General features: G+C 44.8%; 1 protein-coding gene across 1 annotated transcript in view; it reads left to right on the plus strand.

Annotated features, from left to right (window-relative positions):
• Window positions 1-18,329, plus strand: part of LOC106591840 (uncharacterized) — a 31,989-nt gene that overhangs the window by 9,169 nt on the left and 4,491 nt on the right. The window contains exons 6-9 of the mRNA XM_082965726.1: window positions 2,677-2,853; window positions 3,052-3,248; window positions 5,871-6,000; window positions 14,748-14,956. Of these exons, the coding sequence (XP_082821852.1) occupies window positions 2,677-2,853; window positions 3,052-3,248; window positions 5,871-6,000; window positions 14,748-14,956 (713 nt within the window). The remainder of the gene's footprint in view (window positions 1-2,676; window positions 2,854-3,051; window positions 3,249-5,870; window positions 6,001-14,747; window positions 14,957-18,329) is intronic.

An 18,329-nucleotide genomic window follows, 5' to 3' on the forward strand; every position in this document is an offset into this window, starting at 1 on the left:
GGCCTAGAACTGAGCCCTGGGGGACACCAGTGGTGAGAGCACGTGGTGCGGAGATGGATTCTCGCCACCTCACCTGGTAGGAGCGACCTGTCAGGTAGGACGTAATCCAAGAGTGAGCCGCGCCGGAGATGCCCAACTCGGAGACGGTGGAGAGGAGGATCTGATGGTTCACAGTATCAACGGCAGCAGATAGGTCTAGAAGGATGAGAGCAGAGGAGAGAGAGTTAGCTTTAGCAGTGCGGAGAGCCTCCATGACACAGAGAAGAGCAGTCTCAGTTGAATGACCAGTCTTGAAACCTGACTGATTTGGATCAAGAAGGTCATTCTGAGAGAGATAGCAAGAGAGCTGGCCAAGGACGGCACGCTCAAGAGTTTTGGAGAGAAAAGAAAGAAGGGATACTGGTCTGTATTTGTTGACATCAGAGGGCTCGAGTGTAGGTTTTTTGAGAAGGGGTGCATCTCTCGCTCTCTTGAAGACGGAAGGGACGTAGCCAGCGGTCAAGGATGAGTTGATGAGCGAGGTGAGGTAAGGGAGAAGGTCTCTGGAAATGGTCTGGAGAAGAGAGGAGGGGATAGGGTCAAGCGGGCAGGTTGTTGGGCGGCCGGCCGTCACAAGTCGCAAGATTTCATCTGGAGAGAGAGGGGAGAAAGAGGTCAAAGCATAGGGTAGGGCAATGTGAGCAGGACCAGCGGTGTCGTTTGACTTAACAAACGAGGATCGGATGTCGTCAACCTTCTTTTCAAAATGGTTGACAAAGTCATCCGCAGAGAGGGAGGAGGGGGCGGGGGGAGAGGAGGATTCAGGAGGGAGGAGAAGGTGGCAAAGAGCTTCCTAGGGTTAGAGGCAGATGCTTGGAATTTAGAGTGGTAGAAAGTGGCTTTAGCAGCAGAAACAGAGGAAGAAAATGTGGAGAGGAGGGAGTGAAAAGACGCCAGGTCCGCAGGGAGGCTAGTTTTCCTTCATTTCCACTTGGCTGCCCGGAGCCCTGTTCTGTGAGCTCGCAATGAGTCGTCAAGCCACAGAGCAGGAGGGGAGGACCGAGCCGGCCGGGAGGATAGGGGACATAGAGAGTCAAAGAATGCAGAAAGGGAGGAGAGGAGGGTTGAGGAGGCAGAATCAGGAGATTGGTTGGAGAAGGAATGAGCAGAGGGAAGAGATGATAGGATGGAAGAGGAGAGAGTAGCAGGAGAGAGAGAGCGAAGGTTGTGACGGTGCAATACCATCTGAGTAGGGGCAGAGTGAGTAGTGTTGGAGGAGAGCGAGAGGGAAAAGGATACAAGGTAGTGGTCGGAGACTTGGAGGGGAGTTGCAGTGAGATTAGTAGAAGAACAGCATCTAGTAAAGATGAGGTCAAGCGTATTGCCTGCCTTGTGAGTAGGGGGGGACGGTGAGAGGGTGAGGTCAAAAGAGGAGAGGAGTGGAAAGAAGGAGGCAGAGAGAAATGAGTCAAAGGTAGACGTAGGGAGGTTAAAGTCACCCAGAATTGTGAGGGGTGAGCCATCCTCAGGAAAGGAACTTATCAAGGCGTCAAGCTCATTGATGAACTCTCCAAGGGAACCTGGAGGGCGATAAATGATAAGGGTGTTAAGCTTGAATGGGCTAGTGACTGTGGCAGCATTGAATTCAAAGGAGGAGATAGACAGATGGGTCAGGGGAGAAAGAGAAAATGTCCACTTGGGAGAGATGAGGATTCCAGTGCCACCACCCCACTGACCAGATGCTCTCGGGATATGCGAGAACATGTGGTCAGACGAGGAGAGAGCAGTAGGAGTAGCAGTGTTTTCTGTGGTAATCCATGTTTCCGTCAGCGCCAAGAAGTCGAGGGACTGGAGGGTAGCATAGGCTGAGATGAACTCTGCCTTGTTGGCCGCAGACCGGCAGTTCCAGAGGCTGCCGGAGACCTGGAACTCCACCTGGGTCGTGCGCGCTGGGACCACCAGGTTAGAGTGGCAGCGGCCATGCGGTGTGAAGCGTTTGTGTGGCCTGTGCAGAGAGGAGAGAACAGGGATAGACAGACACATAGTTGACAGGCTACAGGAGAGGCTACGCTAATGCAAAGGAGATTGGAATGAAAATGAACTAAACAACTGGGGAAGCGAGAGAGCAGGGCCTCCCTCACTAACCATTCACTGAAACGCTCAAATATAACTTTTCCAACTTCCACTTTAGAAATTATAATTGATGTAAACTACAGTGGTTCAATGTTTCCAGGAATAGGCTGAAACTTAGTTTATGTACTGCTGTCCTGTCTGACACTAGAGACTACTAATGTACTGCTGTCCTGTCTGACACTAGAGACTACTGATGTACTGCTGTCCTGTCTGACACTAGAGACTACTGATGTACTGCTGTCCCGTCTGACACTAGAGACTACTGATCTACTGCTGTACTGTTCTGTCTGATACTAGAGACTACTTATCTACTGCTGTTCTGTCTGACACTAGAGACTACTGATCTACTGCTGTTCTGTCTGATACTATTGACTACTGATCTACTGCTGTTCTGTTCTGTCTGACACTAGAGACTACTGATCTACTGCTGTTCTGTCTGACACTAGAGACTACTGATCTACTGCTGTTCTGTCTGGCACTAGATACTGCTAGGTAGACTGTTGTGGCTTGTGTAAAAGACTTTGTGTCGTGAACTAATTGTCTTTTTGTTTTAAAACCCACCAGGAGAAACCTAAAAGTGTTGTCCAGCCCCAATCCCCAGCACCTACTTTCAACGGGTCCCTTGGCAACGGCCCAGTCAATCAAACCCGCCAGGTACAGGTGGTCAGCCAGCCAGGTAAAGAGGAAAAGATATGTGAACTCAATGAACAGGTGGACTCTCTACAGAACGTCATCCTGCAGGTGAAATAAAGTAGAGTATTCTCCATCATCCCGGTAATTGTCTTGTCATTGTCTTCTTCTTCTTTGTCTTGTTTGTTGACTCCTCATGTTGACCCCATGGTCTGGAGATCCACCACGGCCTGGTAACCTACTGCTAGCATATAATAGCATAGCATCTAGGGACCTTTAATTCATTGTTGAACCTAATGTTGACCCTAGGTGCAGGAGATACACCACGGCCTGGTAGCGTTCTGTTCAGAGCTGAAGAGAATGGATGGGGAGGTGGATGCGTCGGGGTTGAGATCCCCAGAGCTGGAGCAGCGCCTTGGGCTGGCTCTGGGACTGCTCAGGGACAAGAGACACGGTCTACAGAGCCTTCGAGAGTCCATGAGAGACACAGCCTCTCACAGGAACAAGTATGTTCATAACAAAACTATTGTTCCCATAATGCAATGAGCCAAAGAAAATGTAACTTTTATGTGAGATCACATTGGATCACAGTAACAATTAAGTTGTGTCATATTGGTCTCTGGCACAATTGGCCCGGCATTGTCCAGGTTAGGGTTTGGCCAGGGTAGGCCATCATTGTAAAGAAGAATTTGTTCATAACTGACTTGCCTAGTTAAATAAAGGTTAAAATAAATAAATATTCATGGTGACATTCACAACACGTGGTGTGAAAGCAGTTGAAACAACCCATCTTAACACTTTCTCATATTTCAAATCAACTCGCTCACTTCCTCACTCGCTCATGCGTACATACTTAATGCTTTTGAAATAATTTGTGCACTTGCACAATAAGTGTGAATTAGAAGCCCATTGTAGCCAAGTTAATGCAACAGCTAGTAACCTTCTCAAAGAGTGTGGACCTATTTGTGCAACAGTTAAGGTGTTGAACTGACAGTAGCAGGGAGATGAGCTCTACTGACGTTTAGGGACTACCCCTGAATTTACAAGTACAGTTATTAACATAAAGCATATTTCCTCCTGTGTCTATGTTATGTGATTGTCTCCCTGTAACTACCTGGTAAACATTCCTTTACTTGAATTCTCACTGTAACTACAGTGACTTGCAAAAGTATTCACCCCTCTAGGCGTTTTCCTGATTTTGTTGAATTACAACCTGTTATTTAAATGGATTTTATTTGGATTTCATGTAATGGACATACACAAAAGTCTAAATTGGTGAAGTGAAATTAAAAAAATTACTTGTTTCAAAAAAATTAAGAACAGAAAGTGCTTGTGAATTTTGAATTGTTCTTATTTTCCTCAATTAAGTTGTAAAAATAGGATGATGGAGCAGCAGTGAGGGCTCTTCGATACTGCATGGTACTGTCTTTCCAAGCTAGTCGGAAGACTTCCAGTTTGGTGTAGCGCCATTTCCGTTCCAATTTCCTGGAAGCTTCCTTCAGAGCTCGTGAATTATCTGTATACCAGGGAGCTAGTTTCCTGTGACAAATGTTTTTTTTTTGTTTTTAAGAGTGCATCTTAGGTATTGCGCAAGGTTAAATTGAGTTCCTCAGTTAGGTGGTTAACTGATTTTTGTACTCTGACTTCCTTGGGTAGGCGGAGGGATTCTTGAAGGGCATCTAGGAATATTTGAGTTGTCCAAGAATTTATAGCATGACTTTTGATGATCCTTGGTTGGGGTCTGTGCAGATTATTTGTTGTGATTGCAAACATAATAAAATGGTGGTCCGATAGTCCAGGATTATGAGGAAAAACATTAAGATCCACAACATTTATTCCACGGGACCAAACTAGGTCCAGAGTATGACTGTGGCAGTGAGTAGGTCCGGAGACATGTTGGACAAAACCCACTGAGTCGATGATGGCTCCGAAAGTGGAACTTTCCATGTGAATATTAAAGTCACCAAAAATGTGAATATTATCTGCCATGACTACAAGGTCTGATAGGAATTCAGGGAACTCAGTGAGGAACGCTGTATACGGCCCAGGAGGCCTGTAAACAGTAGCTATAAAAAGTGATTGAGTAGGCTGCATAGGTTTCATGACTAGGAGCTCAAAAGACGAAAACGTCGGGGTTTTTTGTAAATTGAAATTTGCTATCATAAATGTTATTTGCTCCCTGTAACTACCTGGTACACAAGAAAGCACAATCCCTCCATCAGTGCTCAGACTGTCCGCAATAGGCTGAGAGAGGCTGGACTGACGGCTTGTAGGCCTGTTGTAAGGCAGGTCCTCATCAGACATCAACGGCAACAACGTCGCCTATGGGCACAAATCCTCCGTCGCTGGACAAGACAAGACTGGCAGAAAGAGCTCTTCACTGATGAGTCATGGTATTGTCTCACCAGGGGTGATGGTCGGATTCGTGTTTATTGTTGAAGGAATGAGCGTTACACCAAGGCCTGTACTCTGGGATCGATTTGGAGGTGGAGGGTCCGTCATGGTCTGGGGCAGAGTGTCACAGCATCATCAGACTGAGCTTGTTGTCATTGCAGGCAATCTCAACGCTGTGCATTACAGGGAAGGTACCCTTCCTGCAGACTCATCCTGACATGACCCTCCAGCATGACAATGCCAACAGCCATACTGCTCGTTCTGTGCATGATTTCCTGCAAGACAGGATTGTCAGTCTTCTGCCATGGCCAGCGAAGAGCCCGGATCTCAATCCCATTGAGCACGTCTGGGACCTGTTGGATTGGAGGGTGAGGGCTAGGGCCATTCCCCCCCAGAAATGTCCGGGAACTTGCAGGTGCCTTGGTGGAAGAGTGGAGTAACATCTCACAGCAAGAACTAGCAAATCTGGCGCAGTCCATGAGGAGTAGATGCACTGCAGTACTTAATGCAGCTGGTGGCCACACCAGATACTGAGTGTTACTTTGTTCAGGGACACATTATTCAATTTCTGTTAGTCACATGTCTGTGGAACTTGTTCAGTTTATGTCTCAGTTGTTGAATCTTGCTATGTTCATACAAATATTTACACATGTTAAGTTTGCTGAAAATAAATGCAGTTGACAGTGAGAGGACGTTTCTTTTTTTGCTGAGTTTATGTTATCTTTACCTTACAGGCGATCAGAGGTTCGTCTTCTGGATAAGATGAAGCTGAACTGTCAAGTGTTTAAAGAAGAAATCTCTCTTGTGCACCTCAATCGACAGGTAGCCCATCTACAGCAAGCACTTCAGGACAGCCAAGACAAGGTACATTTACCTGTTTTACCTGTTTGTTACTGTGTTAACCCAATCTTAAACCTCCCTGGTTCACCTCAAGAGACAGCTAGCTCATCGACAGGCAGCACTGCAGGACAACCAAGTCAAGTTAGTCCTAACCCCTGACATCTAACCAAAGCACACCACCAGTCTGCACTACAGGACAACCAAGACAAGTTAGTCCTAACCCCTGACATCTAAACATAGCACACCACCAGACTGCACTGCAGGACAACCAAGATAAGGTAGAGGCGAAAGAAACGTAGAACACTTGAAAAATGTGTTTCTAGATAGCATTTTATTTTCTAAGAGTGTAAGTCCACTAAATTCCACCATTCAACGCCCTGCCTCTCGACCCCACCTTCTCTGCCCCACCCTCCCCCTTCCCCTCCGTCTCAACCCTCACCCAACGTCCCCCTTTCCCCCCGACAACCCCCCGACCAGGGCGTATGAATGCCTCGGAGCGCTGGCTGCCATTTAGCAGGTTGGGGTCGTAGGTGAAACTCTAAGGCCTCTCCACAGACATGAGAGCCAGACAGGATACCTCCACAGAAACACAGCACAAGCCCCTTGAAAAACAGAGCATAATATATCCCATAATGCTCTGCGTCACCCTCTTACTCTGGCTCTGGTTTCCCTTTCTTTAGCTGGCCTAACCCTAACCATTTGATTAGCTGGCCTAACCCTAACCATTTATTTAGCTGGCCTAGACATTTTCGTTTTTTTCAATTTCAGTGTGTTTGTCTAGATGAGCCAGGGTAAGTCCCTTGGTTGCTAGACAGGAGACATTCCAGAAGTCTAGATGAGCCGTGGTAAATCCCTTGGTAGCTAGACAGGAGACATTACATTTCCCCCCCCCCCCCCCCCCCCCCCCATTAATCTACACACAATACCCCACAATGACAAAGCATAAACAGATTTGTGTAACTGTTTTGCAAATGTATAAATAAATATGTAAAAAACATCACATTAATAACCTCTATGGGATGGGTTTCCCTAAATCGGGACGGTTGTTGCTAACGTACGCTAATGTGACTAGAGTGACGTTGTATACAATAGCCAACTTTCCTAGACATAGACATGTCTTATATGGGCAGAAGGCTTAAATTATTGTTAATCTAACTGCGGTGTCCAATTAACAGTAGCTTTTACAGTGAAAAAATACCATTCTATTCTTTGAGGAGAGTGCACAACAACAAACTTTTGTCACGGCAACTGGTTTGATACATTCACCTCTGAAGGTAAATAACGTACTTACATTCAGTAATCTTGCTCTGATTTGTCATCCTGGGGGTCCCAGAGATAAAATGTAGCATTGTTTTGTTTGATATAATCCATTTTTATGTTCAAATGTAGGAACTGGTGTCTACAGTTTTACCCCACTGCTGTTTCTGGCGCCAAACCCACCTAGCCCTTTCATCTATATGTTTGAAAGTTAATGTATAATTTAATGATCGATCATGTATGACACTCCTGGGAGTGTGTAAACATATATTTTTTATTACCATATCATTTTTGTATGTTCTCTATAGTTATGTACTTAAATGTATCTAATGTCCAATTCGGCACATTGGACAAACTCCTGGCAGACTTGATACAAAATATTGTGCTGTGATGTAATTCTTCACTGGATCAGTCTGAAACTTTGCACACACACACTGATGCCACCTGGTGGCCAAAATCTAAATTACACCTAGACTCCTATCTGAAAGTAAGGCCTTTCCCTTGAATTTCAAAGATAATAATTGTAAAAATAAATAAAAATAAAACGCATGCATTTGTTTGTATTATCTTTTAACAGATCTAATGTGTTATATTCTCCTACATTCATTTCACATTTCCACAAACGTCAAAGTGTTTCCTTTCAAATAGTATCAAGAATATACATATGCTTGCTTCAGGTCCTTAACTAAAGGCAGTTAGATTTGTCATTTTAGGCTGAAATTGAAAAATGGGTACGATCCTTATTTAAGAGGTTTTAAAATAAGTACTCAGACCTTTACTCAGTACTTTGTTGGGTATGACGCTACAAGCTTGGCACACCTGTATTTGGGGAGTTTCTCCCATTCTTCTCTACCGATTATTTCAAGCTCTGTCAGGTTAGAAGGGAAGCTTCTCCAGAGATGTTAGATATGTTTAAAGTCCGGCCTTAAACTGGGCCACTCAAGGATATTCTGAGACTTGTCCCGAAGCCTCTTCTGCATTGTCTTGGCTGTGTGCTTAGGTTTGATGTCCTGTTGGAAGGTAAATCTTCACCCCAGTCTGAGGTCCTGAGCGCTCTGGAGCAGGTTATTATTAAGGGTCTCTTTGTTCTTTGCTATGTTGATCTTTCCCCCGATCCTGACTCGTCTCCCATTTCCTGCTGCTGAAAAACATCCCCACAGCACGATGCTGCCACCACCATTCTTCACCGTAGGGATGGTGCCTGGTTTCCTCCTTACTTGACACTTGGCATTCAGGCCAAATAGTTAAATATTGGTTTCATCACACCAGAGAATCTTGTTTCTCATGGTCTGAGAGTCTTTAGGTGATGTTTGGCAAACTCCAAGCGGGATGTCATGTGCCTTTTACTGAGGAGTGGCTTCCGTCTGGCCACTCTACCATAAAGGCCTGATTGGTGGAGTGCAGCAGAGATGGTTGTCCTTCTGGAAGGTTCTCCCAGCTCAAAAGAGGAACTCTGGAGCTTTGTCAGATTGACCATCGGGTTCTTGGTCCCCTCCCTGACTAAGGCCCTTCTCCCCCGATTGCTCAGTTTGGCCGGGCGGCCAGCTCTAGGAAGAGTCTGGGTGGTTCCAAACTTCTCCCATTTAAGAATTATGGAGGCCACTATGTTCTTGGGGACCTTCAATGATGCAGACCTTTTTTGGTACCCATCCAAAGATTTGTGCCTCGATACAATCCTGTCTCGGAGCTCTACGGACAATTCCTTCGACCTCATGGCTTGTTTTTTTTCTTTGACAAGCACTGTCTACTGTAGTACCTTTTATAAACAGGTGTGTTCCTTTCCACATCATGTCCAATCAACTGAATTGACAACAGGTGGACTCCAGTCAAGTTGTAGAAACATCTCAAGGATGATTGATGGAAACAGGATGCACCTGAGCTCAATTTGGAGTCTCAAAGCAAAAGGTCTGAATTCGTATGCAAATAGTGTATTTCTGTCTTTAAAAAAAATAAAGTTCAAAAAATATCTGAACCTGTTTTCGCTGTGTCATTATGGGGTATTGTGTGTAGTTTGATGAGGAACATTTTTTATTGAATCAATTTTAGAATAAGGCTGTAACGTATCAAAATGTGGAAAAAGTTGTGGAAAAAGATTATCTCTGTCTGTCTGTCTCTGTGTAGCCTGACTATCCTAATCTCAGACACCCTACTCAGCTCTGTAGCCTGACTAACCTAATCTCAGACACCCTACTCAGCTCTGTAGCCTGACTAACCTAATCTCAGACACCCTACTCAGCTCTGTAGACTGACTAACCTAATCTCAGACACCCTACTCAGCTCTGTAGCCTGACTAACCTCAGACACCCTACTCAGCTCTGTAGCCTGACTAACCTAATCTCAGACACCCTACTCAGCTCTGTAGACTGACTAACCTAATCTCAGACACCCTACTCAGCTCTGTAGCCTGACTAACCTCAGACACCCTACTCAGCTCTGTAGCCTGATTAACCTCAGACACCCTACTCAGCTCTGTAGCCTGACTAACCTAATCTCAGACACTTTACTCAGCTCTGTAGCCTGACTAACCTAATCTCAGACACCCTACTCAGCTCTGTAGCCTGACTAACCACAGGAAGGAGAGGTAGCACAGCTGTCCCACAATCAATCCAGCTTCAAAGAAATTAGATATTGGAGAGATGGAAATAGAGACAGAGGGAAGAGAGGGGGAAGGGAGGGTCATTATTTCACCCCCTCCCTTATATTGTCTGTCTAAAGCTCAAATCACACCGCTCTTTTAAAATAGTTTCCGCTATTTGTTGTTTCTTCCCTCCTTCCCTCGACTCTCCTTACATTTCGTCTACTTTCCGTCCGCTCTACCCCTGTAGCCTGACTTTCCTGCGCCTTCCTTCCACCCCCCTGGTACTCTCCAGTTGTATTGATCCAGATTGCTTCCTTCCACCCCCCTGGTACTCCAGTTGTATTGATCCAGATTGCTTCCTTCCACCCCCCTGGTACTCTGCAGTTGTATTTATCCAGATTGCTTCTTTCCACCCCCCCAGTACTCTCCAGTTGTATTGATCCAGATTGCTTCTTACCACCCCCCCATTACTCTCCAGTTGTATTGATCCAGGTTGCACCCCTTAGACTGGTACTCTCAAGTTGATGAAATAGTTCCTTATTGTCTGTTATCCACAGCCGCAGCCAGAGAGACAAGAGAGAGCTAATAAAACACACACACACACACACACACCTGAATCTATTAGTTCCCAGGCTGCCCCCCCACCCCCACCCCACCCTCCGGTCTGTGAACCTGACCCTGTCTCTGATTAGGTCATATGATAAACATTAGCTTGGCCGCTTTTCCCACCAACTCACCACCTAAAAAGGCTTTGCTGCTCTGAGAGAGACTAGGCCTTGGTATGGGCCCTAAAACCCCTGGGGCCACAGTAACATGACACAGGGCCTCTGTTCAAAGAGAGAGCCTTGTGTGTCCTTTCATAGCACCTCGTTAGCTGCTCCTCCACCAGGATAACAGAACATTAAAAAGAAAAAGACAAGAGAGAAGAAGGTTCTCTGACTCCTCTGTGGATGAGAGCTTTACACACCTAGTCCTGTCTCTCTCTCTCACTCTCTATGTCTTCTCCCTCTCTCTCTCCCTCCAATCTCTCTGTCCCTCCTCTCTCTCCCTCCTATCTCTCCCTCCTCTCTCCCTCTCTCCTCTTCCTCTCTCGCTCCTTCTCTCTCTCTCCCCCTCCCCTCTCACTCTCTCCTGTCTCTCCTGACCCTCTCTTTCTCTCTCCTCTCGCTCCTCTCTCCCTCATCTCTCCCTCTTCTCTCTCCCCTCTCTCCTCTCACCTCTCCTTCTCTCTCCTCTCTCTCCCTCCTCTCTCTCCCTCTCTCCCTCTCTCTCCCTCTAATTCCCTACCACTCCCTACCTCTCCATCTCGATCTCTCCCTCCAGTGTCCCTCTCTTTTCTTTCTCCTCTCTCCCTCTCTCTCTCTCTCCCTCTCTCCTTCCTGTCCCTCCAGTGGCTTTTGTCACCAGCATCCCATTGTTGCTACGGTCACAGGCTCTCGGGTGTCACAGCTCTACACATATATCTGTGTGTGTGTGTGTGTGTGTGTGTGTGTGTGTGTGTGTGTGTGTGTGTGTGTGTGTGGTGTGTGTGTGTGTGCTTACTTGAAGCTTCTCTACAATGCAACAACAATAAGAAATGATCAAAGATAAGAATAGAATACAAACATAAAGTAAATGACTCAGTAGAATAGAATAAACAGTTTAGAATCAGTATAAAACAGGAAGGCGCAGTTATAGTCTAATATCTACAAGTGTGTTGGGGAAGGGGGGAAAATGTGGTGTGTGTGTGTGAGAGAGGACAGAAGGGACAATGAAAAAGAGAGGACTGAAGGGACAATGAGATAGAGAGGACAGAAGGGATTGAAGAATGTGTTTGTCATTCAAGAGAGCAGACCATGAAATGAGGTTGTTCATTCATTCAACATTTTGATGCCCACATCTGATGTTTGTTTAGTCATGATGAAAGAGCCTTGTGTTTAGTCATGATGAAAGAGCCTTGTATTTAGTGTGATGAACGAGCCTTGTATTTAGTCATGATGAAAGAGCCTTGTATTTAGTCACGATGAAAGAGCCTTGTATTTAGTCACGATGAAAGAGCTTTGTATTTAGTCATGATGAAAGAGCCTTGTATTTAGTCGTGATGAAAGAGCCTTGTATTTAGTCGTGATGAAAGAGCCTTGTATTTAGTCGTGATGAAAGAGCCTTGTATTTAGTCACGATGAAAGAGCCTTGTATTTAGTCACGATGAAAGAGCCTTGTATTTAGTCACGATGAAAGTGAAACTACAGTATTTATTTAGTGGAAACAAAGGGATGTGAATGAATGAATGAATGACATACAGTATCTCTCAGAGTATTTCCCTGGCAACACAGGTTATTTACACTGATAATGAGAGGATTGTGTTACCTGTTAGCATTGTCTGGTTGTACACGTTTGATGTATCACCAGAGATAAAAAGCTGTGGATAAAGATCGGAGGTTGTCTGTCAGGACAATAAAATAGTCTTCCAGAAATGGGCTGCTGCTCTTCATTCAGAATCACCTTTATTCACCAAGTACATTTACACATACTGATAGTGATAGATTACATACTCAGATTGTTACCTGGTGATATGGTGCTGCTAGACAACATACTCAGAATGTTACCTGGTGATATGGTGCTGCTAGTGATAGACAATATACTCAGAATGTTACCTGGTGATATGGTGCTGATTGCCAACACACCCAGAATGTTACCTGGTGATATGGTGCTGCTAGACAACATACTCAGAATGTTACCTGGTGATATGGTGCTGCTAGTGATAGACAATATACTCAGAATGTTACCTAGTGATATGGTGCTGCTAGTGATAGACAACATACTCAGAATGTTACCTGGTGATATGGTGCTGATAGTGATAGACAACATACTCAGAATGTTACCTGATGATATGGTGCTGCTAGTGATAAACAACATACTCAGAATGTTACCTGGTGATATGGTGCTGATAGACAACACACCCAGAATGTTACCTGGTGATATGGTGCTGATAGACAACATACCCAGAATGTTACCTGGTGATATGGTGCTGATAGACAACACACCCAGAATGTTACCTGGTGATATGGTGCTGATAGACAACACACCCAGAATGTTACCTGGTGATATGGTGCTGATTGCCAACACACCCAGAATGTTACCTGGTGATATGGTGCTGCTAGACAACATACCCAGAATGTTACCTGATGATATGGTGCTGCTAGTGATGGACAACACACCCAGAATGTTACCTGGTGATATGGTGCTGCTAGTGATAGACAACATACTCAGAATGTTACCTGGTGATATGGTGCTGATAGTGATAGACAACATACTCAGAATGTTACCTGATGATATGGTGCTGCTAGTGATAAACAACATACTCAGAATGTTACCTGGTGATATGGTGCTGATAGACAACACACCCAGAATGTTACCTGGTGATATGGTGCTGATTGACAACATACTCCGAATGTTACCTGGTGATATGGTGCTGATAGACAACACAGCCAGAGTGTTACCTGGTGATATGGTGCTGATAGACAACATACCCAGAATGTTACCTGGTGATATGGTGCTGATAGACAACATACCCAGAATGTTACTTGGTGATATGGTGCTGCTAGTGATGGACAACACACCCAGAATGTTACCTGGTGATATGGTGCTGCTAGTGATGGACAACACACCCAGAATGTTACCTGGTGATATGATGCTGCTAGTGATGGACAACACACCTAGAATGTTACCTGGTGATATGGTGCTGCTAGTGATAGACAACATACTCAGAATGTTACCTGGTGAATTGGTGCTGCTAGTGATAGACAACACACCCAGAATGTTACCTCGTGATATGGTGCTGATAGACAACATACCCAGAATGTTACCTGGTGATATGGTGCTGATAGACAACACACCCAGAATGTTACCTGGTGATATGGTGCTGATTGCCAACACACCCAGAATGTTACCTGGTGATATGGTGCTGCTAGACAACATACCCAGAATGTTACCTGATGATATGGTGCTGCTAGTGATGGACAACACACCCAGAATGTTACCTGGTGATATGGTGCTGCTAGTGATAGACAACATACTCAGAATGTTACCTGGTGATATGGTGCTGATAGTGATAGACAACATACTCAGAATGTTACCTGATGATATGGTGCTGCTAGTGATAAACAACATACTCAGAATGTTACCTGGTGATATGGTGCTGATAGACAACACACCCAGAATGTTACCTGGTGATATGGTGCTGATTGACAACATACTCCGAATGTTACCTGGTGATATGGTGCTGATAGACAACACAGTCAGAGTGTTACCTGGTGATATGGTGCTGATAGACAACATACCCAGAATGTTACCTGGTGATATGGTGCTGATAGACAACATACCCAGAATGTTACTTGGTGATATGGTGCTGCTAGTGATGGACAACACACCCAGAATGTTACCTGGTGATATGATGCTGCTAGTGATGGACAACACACCTAGAATGTTACCTGGTGATATCGTGCTGCTAGTGATAGACAACATACTCAGAATGTTACCTGGTGAATTGGTGCTGCTATTGATAGACAACACACCCAGAATGTTACCTCGTGATATGGTGCTGATAGACAACATACCCAGAATGTTACCTGGTGATATGGTGCTGATAGACAACACACCCAGAATGTTACCTGGTGATATGGTGCTGATAGACAACACACCCAGAATGTTACCTGGTGATATGGTGCTGATAGACAACATACCCAGAATGTTACCTGGTGATATGGTGCTGCTAGTGATGGACAACATACCCAGAATGTTACCTGGTGATATGGTGCTGCTAGTGATAGACAACATTTAGAGACAGAATACAGACACCTGAGTTTAAGTGCATCTGTCCGTCTGTCTGTCTTTCCGATCCATCTGCCTGTCCGCCCATCTTTCCGCCTGTCTGTCCGCCCGTGTTCTGTATTTCCAGGAGAGATCCCTCCAGTCCCAGTCTCACCAGAGGAAGTGTTCTACCCTGGGCCAACTGGTCACTCCCCAGTGTCCAGCCATGCTACTGGTTGTCCAGGAGAGCCGTGGGGAAGATGGGCGGTATGGATTCACCTTCAAACTCTCAAAGGACAGAGGACTGGTGGTGATACAGGTGGACAACTCACATTCACCCCTCTGTCTGGAGGACAGGTACATTTTTATTTAATTTACCGTTATTTTACCAGGTAAGTTGACTGAAAACACATTCTCGTTTACAGCAACGACCTGGGGAATAGTTACAGGGGAGAGGAGGGGGGGGGGGGATGAATGAGCCAATTGTAAATACCCTGTATTATCCTGTACCGTACACTAACAGGTAAATATACTAAACAGGACACCGTAGAAGCCAACATAGGGATGGGATTGTACAGAGCAGGACACCTTAGATGCCAACATAGGGATGGATTGTACAGAGCAGGACACCGTAGATGCCAACATAGGGATGGATTGTACAGAGCAGGACACCGTAGAAGCCAACATAGGGATGGACTGTACAGAGCAGGACACCGTAGATGCCAACATAGGGATGGATTGTACAGAGCAGGACACCTTAGATGCCAACATAGGGATGGGGTTGTACAGAGCAGGACACCTTAGATGCCAACATAGGGATGGGATTGTACAGAGCAGGACACCGTAGATGCCAACATGGGGATGGATTGTACAGAGCAGGACACCGTAGATGCCAACATAGGGATGGATTGTACAGAGCAGGACACCGTAGATGCCAACATAGGGATGGATTGTACAGAGCAGGACACCATAGATGCCAACATAGGGATGGATTGTACAGAGCAGGACACCGTAGAAGCCAACATAGGGATGGATTGTACAGAGCAGGACACTGTAGATGCCAATATAGGGATGGACTGTATAGATCAGTACTCTTCAGCTCTGGTCCTGGAAGTGTTTTGGTCTCTAGGACCGGAGCTGAAGAGCACCGGTATACAGTATTCGATACGCCAGGGTTAGAGTCAATGGGGTCAATTCTATTTCAATTCTGTCAATACAAGAAGTGAAGTGAAATTTCAATTCCAAATGAAATTGACCCCCAACCAACCCTGCTGTATCCCAAATCATGAAACACTTTTCTAATGTTGCAACTGAGCACCGCCCTTATTGTAAAGACAAGCACACTGTTTTGCTCTGTATTTAACAATCCACATCAGAGTTTCCAGTTTGGGAGCAGTGTTGGGAAGTGTTTGGCATCTCACATCTCATCTTCCTCCACTGCCTTACTTTCCCCTTCCTCCTTCCTGTAACTATGGAAACCCCTGACAGACAGGGCCCATAACAGGAAACCAATGTAACGTAGAGCTGAACTATGGAATGTTTAAGCAGAGTGAAGGACAAGATAAAACAAGAATAACACGCGGTCATGCAATTAGTTAGGCTATTGTTTTATTACTAGGGTGACACACACACACACACACACACACACACACACACACACACACACACACACACACACACACACACACACACACACACACACACACACACACACACGTCATGAGAAGCGGCTCTCTCACTTTGAACTGATTGCCCTGAGTAACTATGAGACAGGAGCCTGCAAGACAGTACAGAGACAACCACAGAGGCCCAAAGAGAGACGCTGAGAGAAGTCTTTGAACATTACTGCATGTTTGGCCCGCTGAGCACAGCATTTTCTGCCAATTATCTTTTCACAGTCAGTGTAAAAATATAAAGCCTCACTTGTTTCCCCCCCCCCTCCTTTTCATTTTTTTTAAATTTTTTTAAACAGTCTATAAATATAAGTTAACGAAGGGAATATTTAATGACCTGGGATTTATGCGTTTAAACTGATGTTTTTAATGTTTCATGACTCTTTAATTAGTTTTAATACCAAAGTCTTTTGATATTTCTTGTGCCATGTCTAATTACTATTGATGGGTAGGTGCAGGTTCTGCCTATACTTGTATTTAGAGTTTTGCCAGTTACCTGCAGTGAGAATGAGAGAACAGTGCCAGTTACAGAGGTGAGGGATTTGGATTGATTTGGCTATCAACGTAACTTCATGCTAGAAAGTGAGAGTAATCTAACCAGTCTCTCTTACCTGTTGTTTTACAGATGAAGTCGGAAGTTTACATACACCTTAGCCAAATACATTTAAACTCAGTTTTTCACAACTCCTGACATTTAATCCTTGTAAAAATTCCCTGTCTTAGGTCAGTTAGGATCACCACTTTATTTAGTAGAGAGAATTATTTATTTCAGCTTTTATTTCTTTCATCACATTCCCAGTGGGTCAGAAGTTTACATACACTCAGTTAGTATTTGGTAGCATTGCCTTTAACTTGTTTAATTTGGGTCTAAAACGTTTCGGGTAGCCTTCCACAAGCTTCCCACAATAAGTTGGGTGAATTTTGTCCCATTCCTCCTGACATGGTGTAACTGAGTCAGGTTTGTAGGCCTCCTTGCTCGCACACGCTTTTTCAGTTCTGCCCACACATTTTCTATAGGATTGAGGTCAGGGCTTTGTGATAGCCACTCCAATACCTTGACTTTGTTGTCCTTAAGCCATTTTGCCACAACTTTGGAAGTATACTTAGGGTCATTGCCCATTTGGAAGACCCATTTGCAATCAAGCTTTAACCTCCTGACTTGTCTGAGATTTTGCTTCAATATATCCACATTTCCCTCCCTCATGATTCCATCTATTTTGTGAAATGCACCAGTCCCTCCTGCAGCAAAGCACCCCCACAACATGATGCTGCCACCCCCGTGCTTCACGGTTGGGATGGTGTTCTTTGGTTTGCAAGCCTCCCTCTTTTTCCTCCAAACATGACGATCGGCATTAAGTACGATCTTTGTCCCCATGTGCAGTTGCAAACCGTGGTCTGGCTTTTTTATGGGGGTTTTGGAGCAGTGGCTTCTTCCTTGCTGTCAATATAGGACTTGTTTTATTGTGGATATAGGTACTTTTGTACCAGTTTCCTCCAGCATCTTCACAAGGTCCTTTGCTGTTGTTCTGGGATTGATTTGCACTTTTCGCAACAAAGTACGTTCATCTCTAGGAGACATAACGCGTGTCCTTCCTGAGCGGTATGATGGGTGGGTGGTCCCATGGTGTTTATACTTGTGTACTATTTTTTGTACAGATGAACGTGGTACCTTCAGACGTTTGGAAATTGCTCCCAAGGATGAACCAGACTTGTGGAGGTCTCCAATTTTTCTTCTGAGGTTTTGGCTGATTTCTGTTGATTTTCCAATGATGTCAAGCAAAGAGGCACTGAGTTTGAAAGTAGGCCTTGAAATACATCAACAGGTACTCAAATGATGTCAAATAGCCTATCAGAAGCTTCTAAAGCTATGACATCATTTTCTGGAATTTTCCAAGCTGTTTAATGGCACAGTCAACTTAGTGTATGTAAACTTCTGACCCACTGGAATTGTGTTACAGTGAATTATAAGTGAAATAATCTGTATAAACAATTGTTGGAAAAATTACTTGTGTCATGCACAAAGTAGATGTCCTAACCGACTTGCCAAAACTACAGTT

Source organism: Salmo salar, chromosome 19, assembly GCF_965601325.2.
Source record: "Salmo salar chromosome 19, fSalSal1, whole genome shotgun sequence".
NCBI lineage: Eukaryota > Metazoa > Chordata > Actinopteri > Salmoniformes > Salmonidae > Salmo > Salmo salar.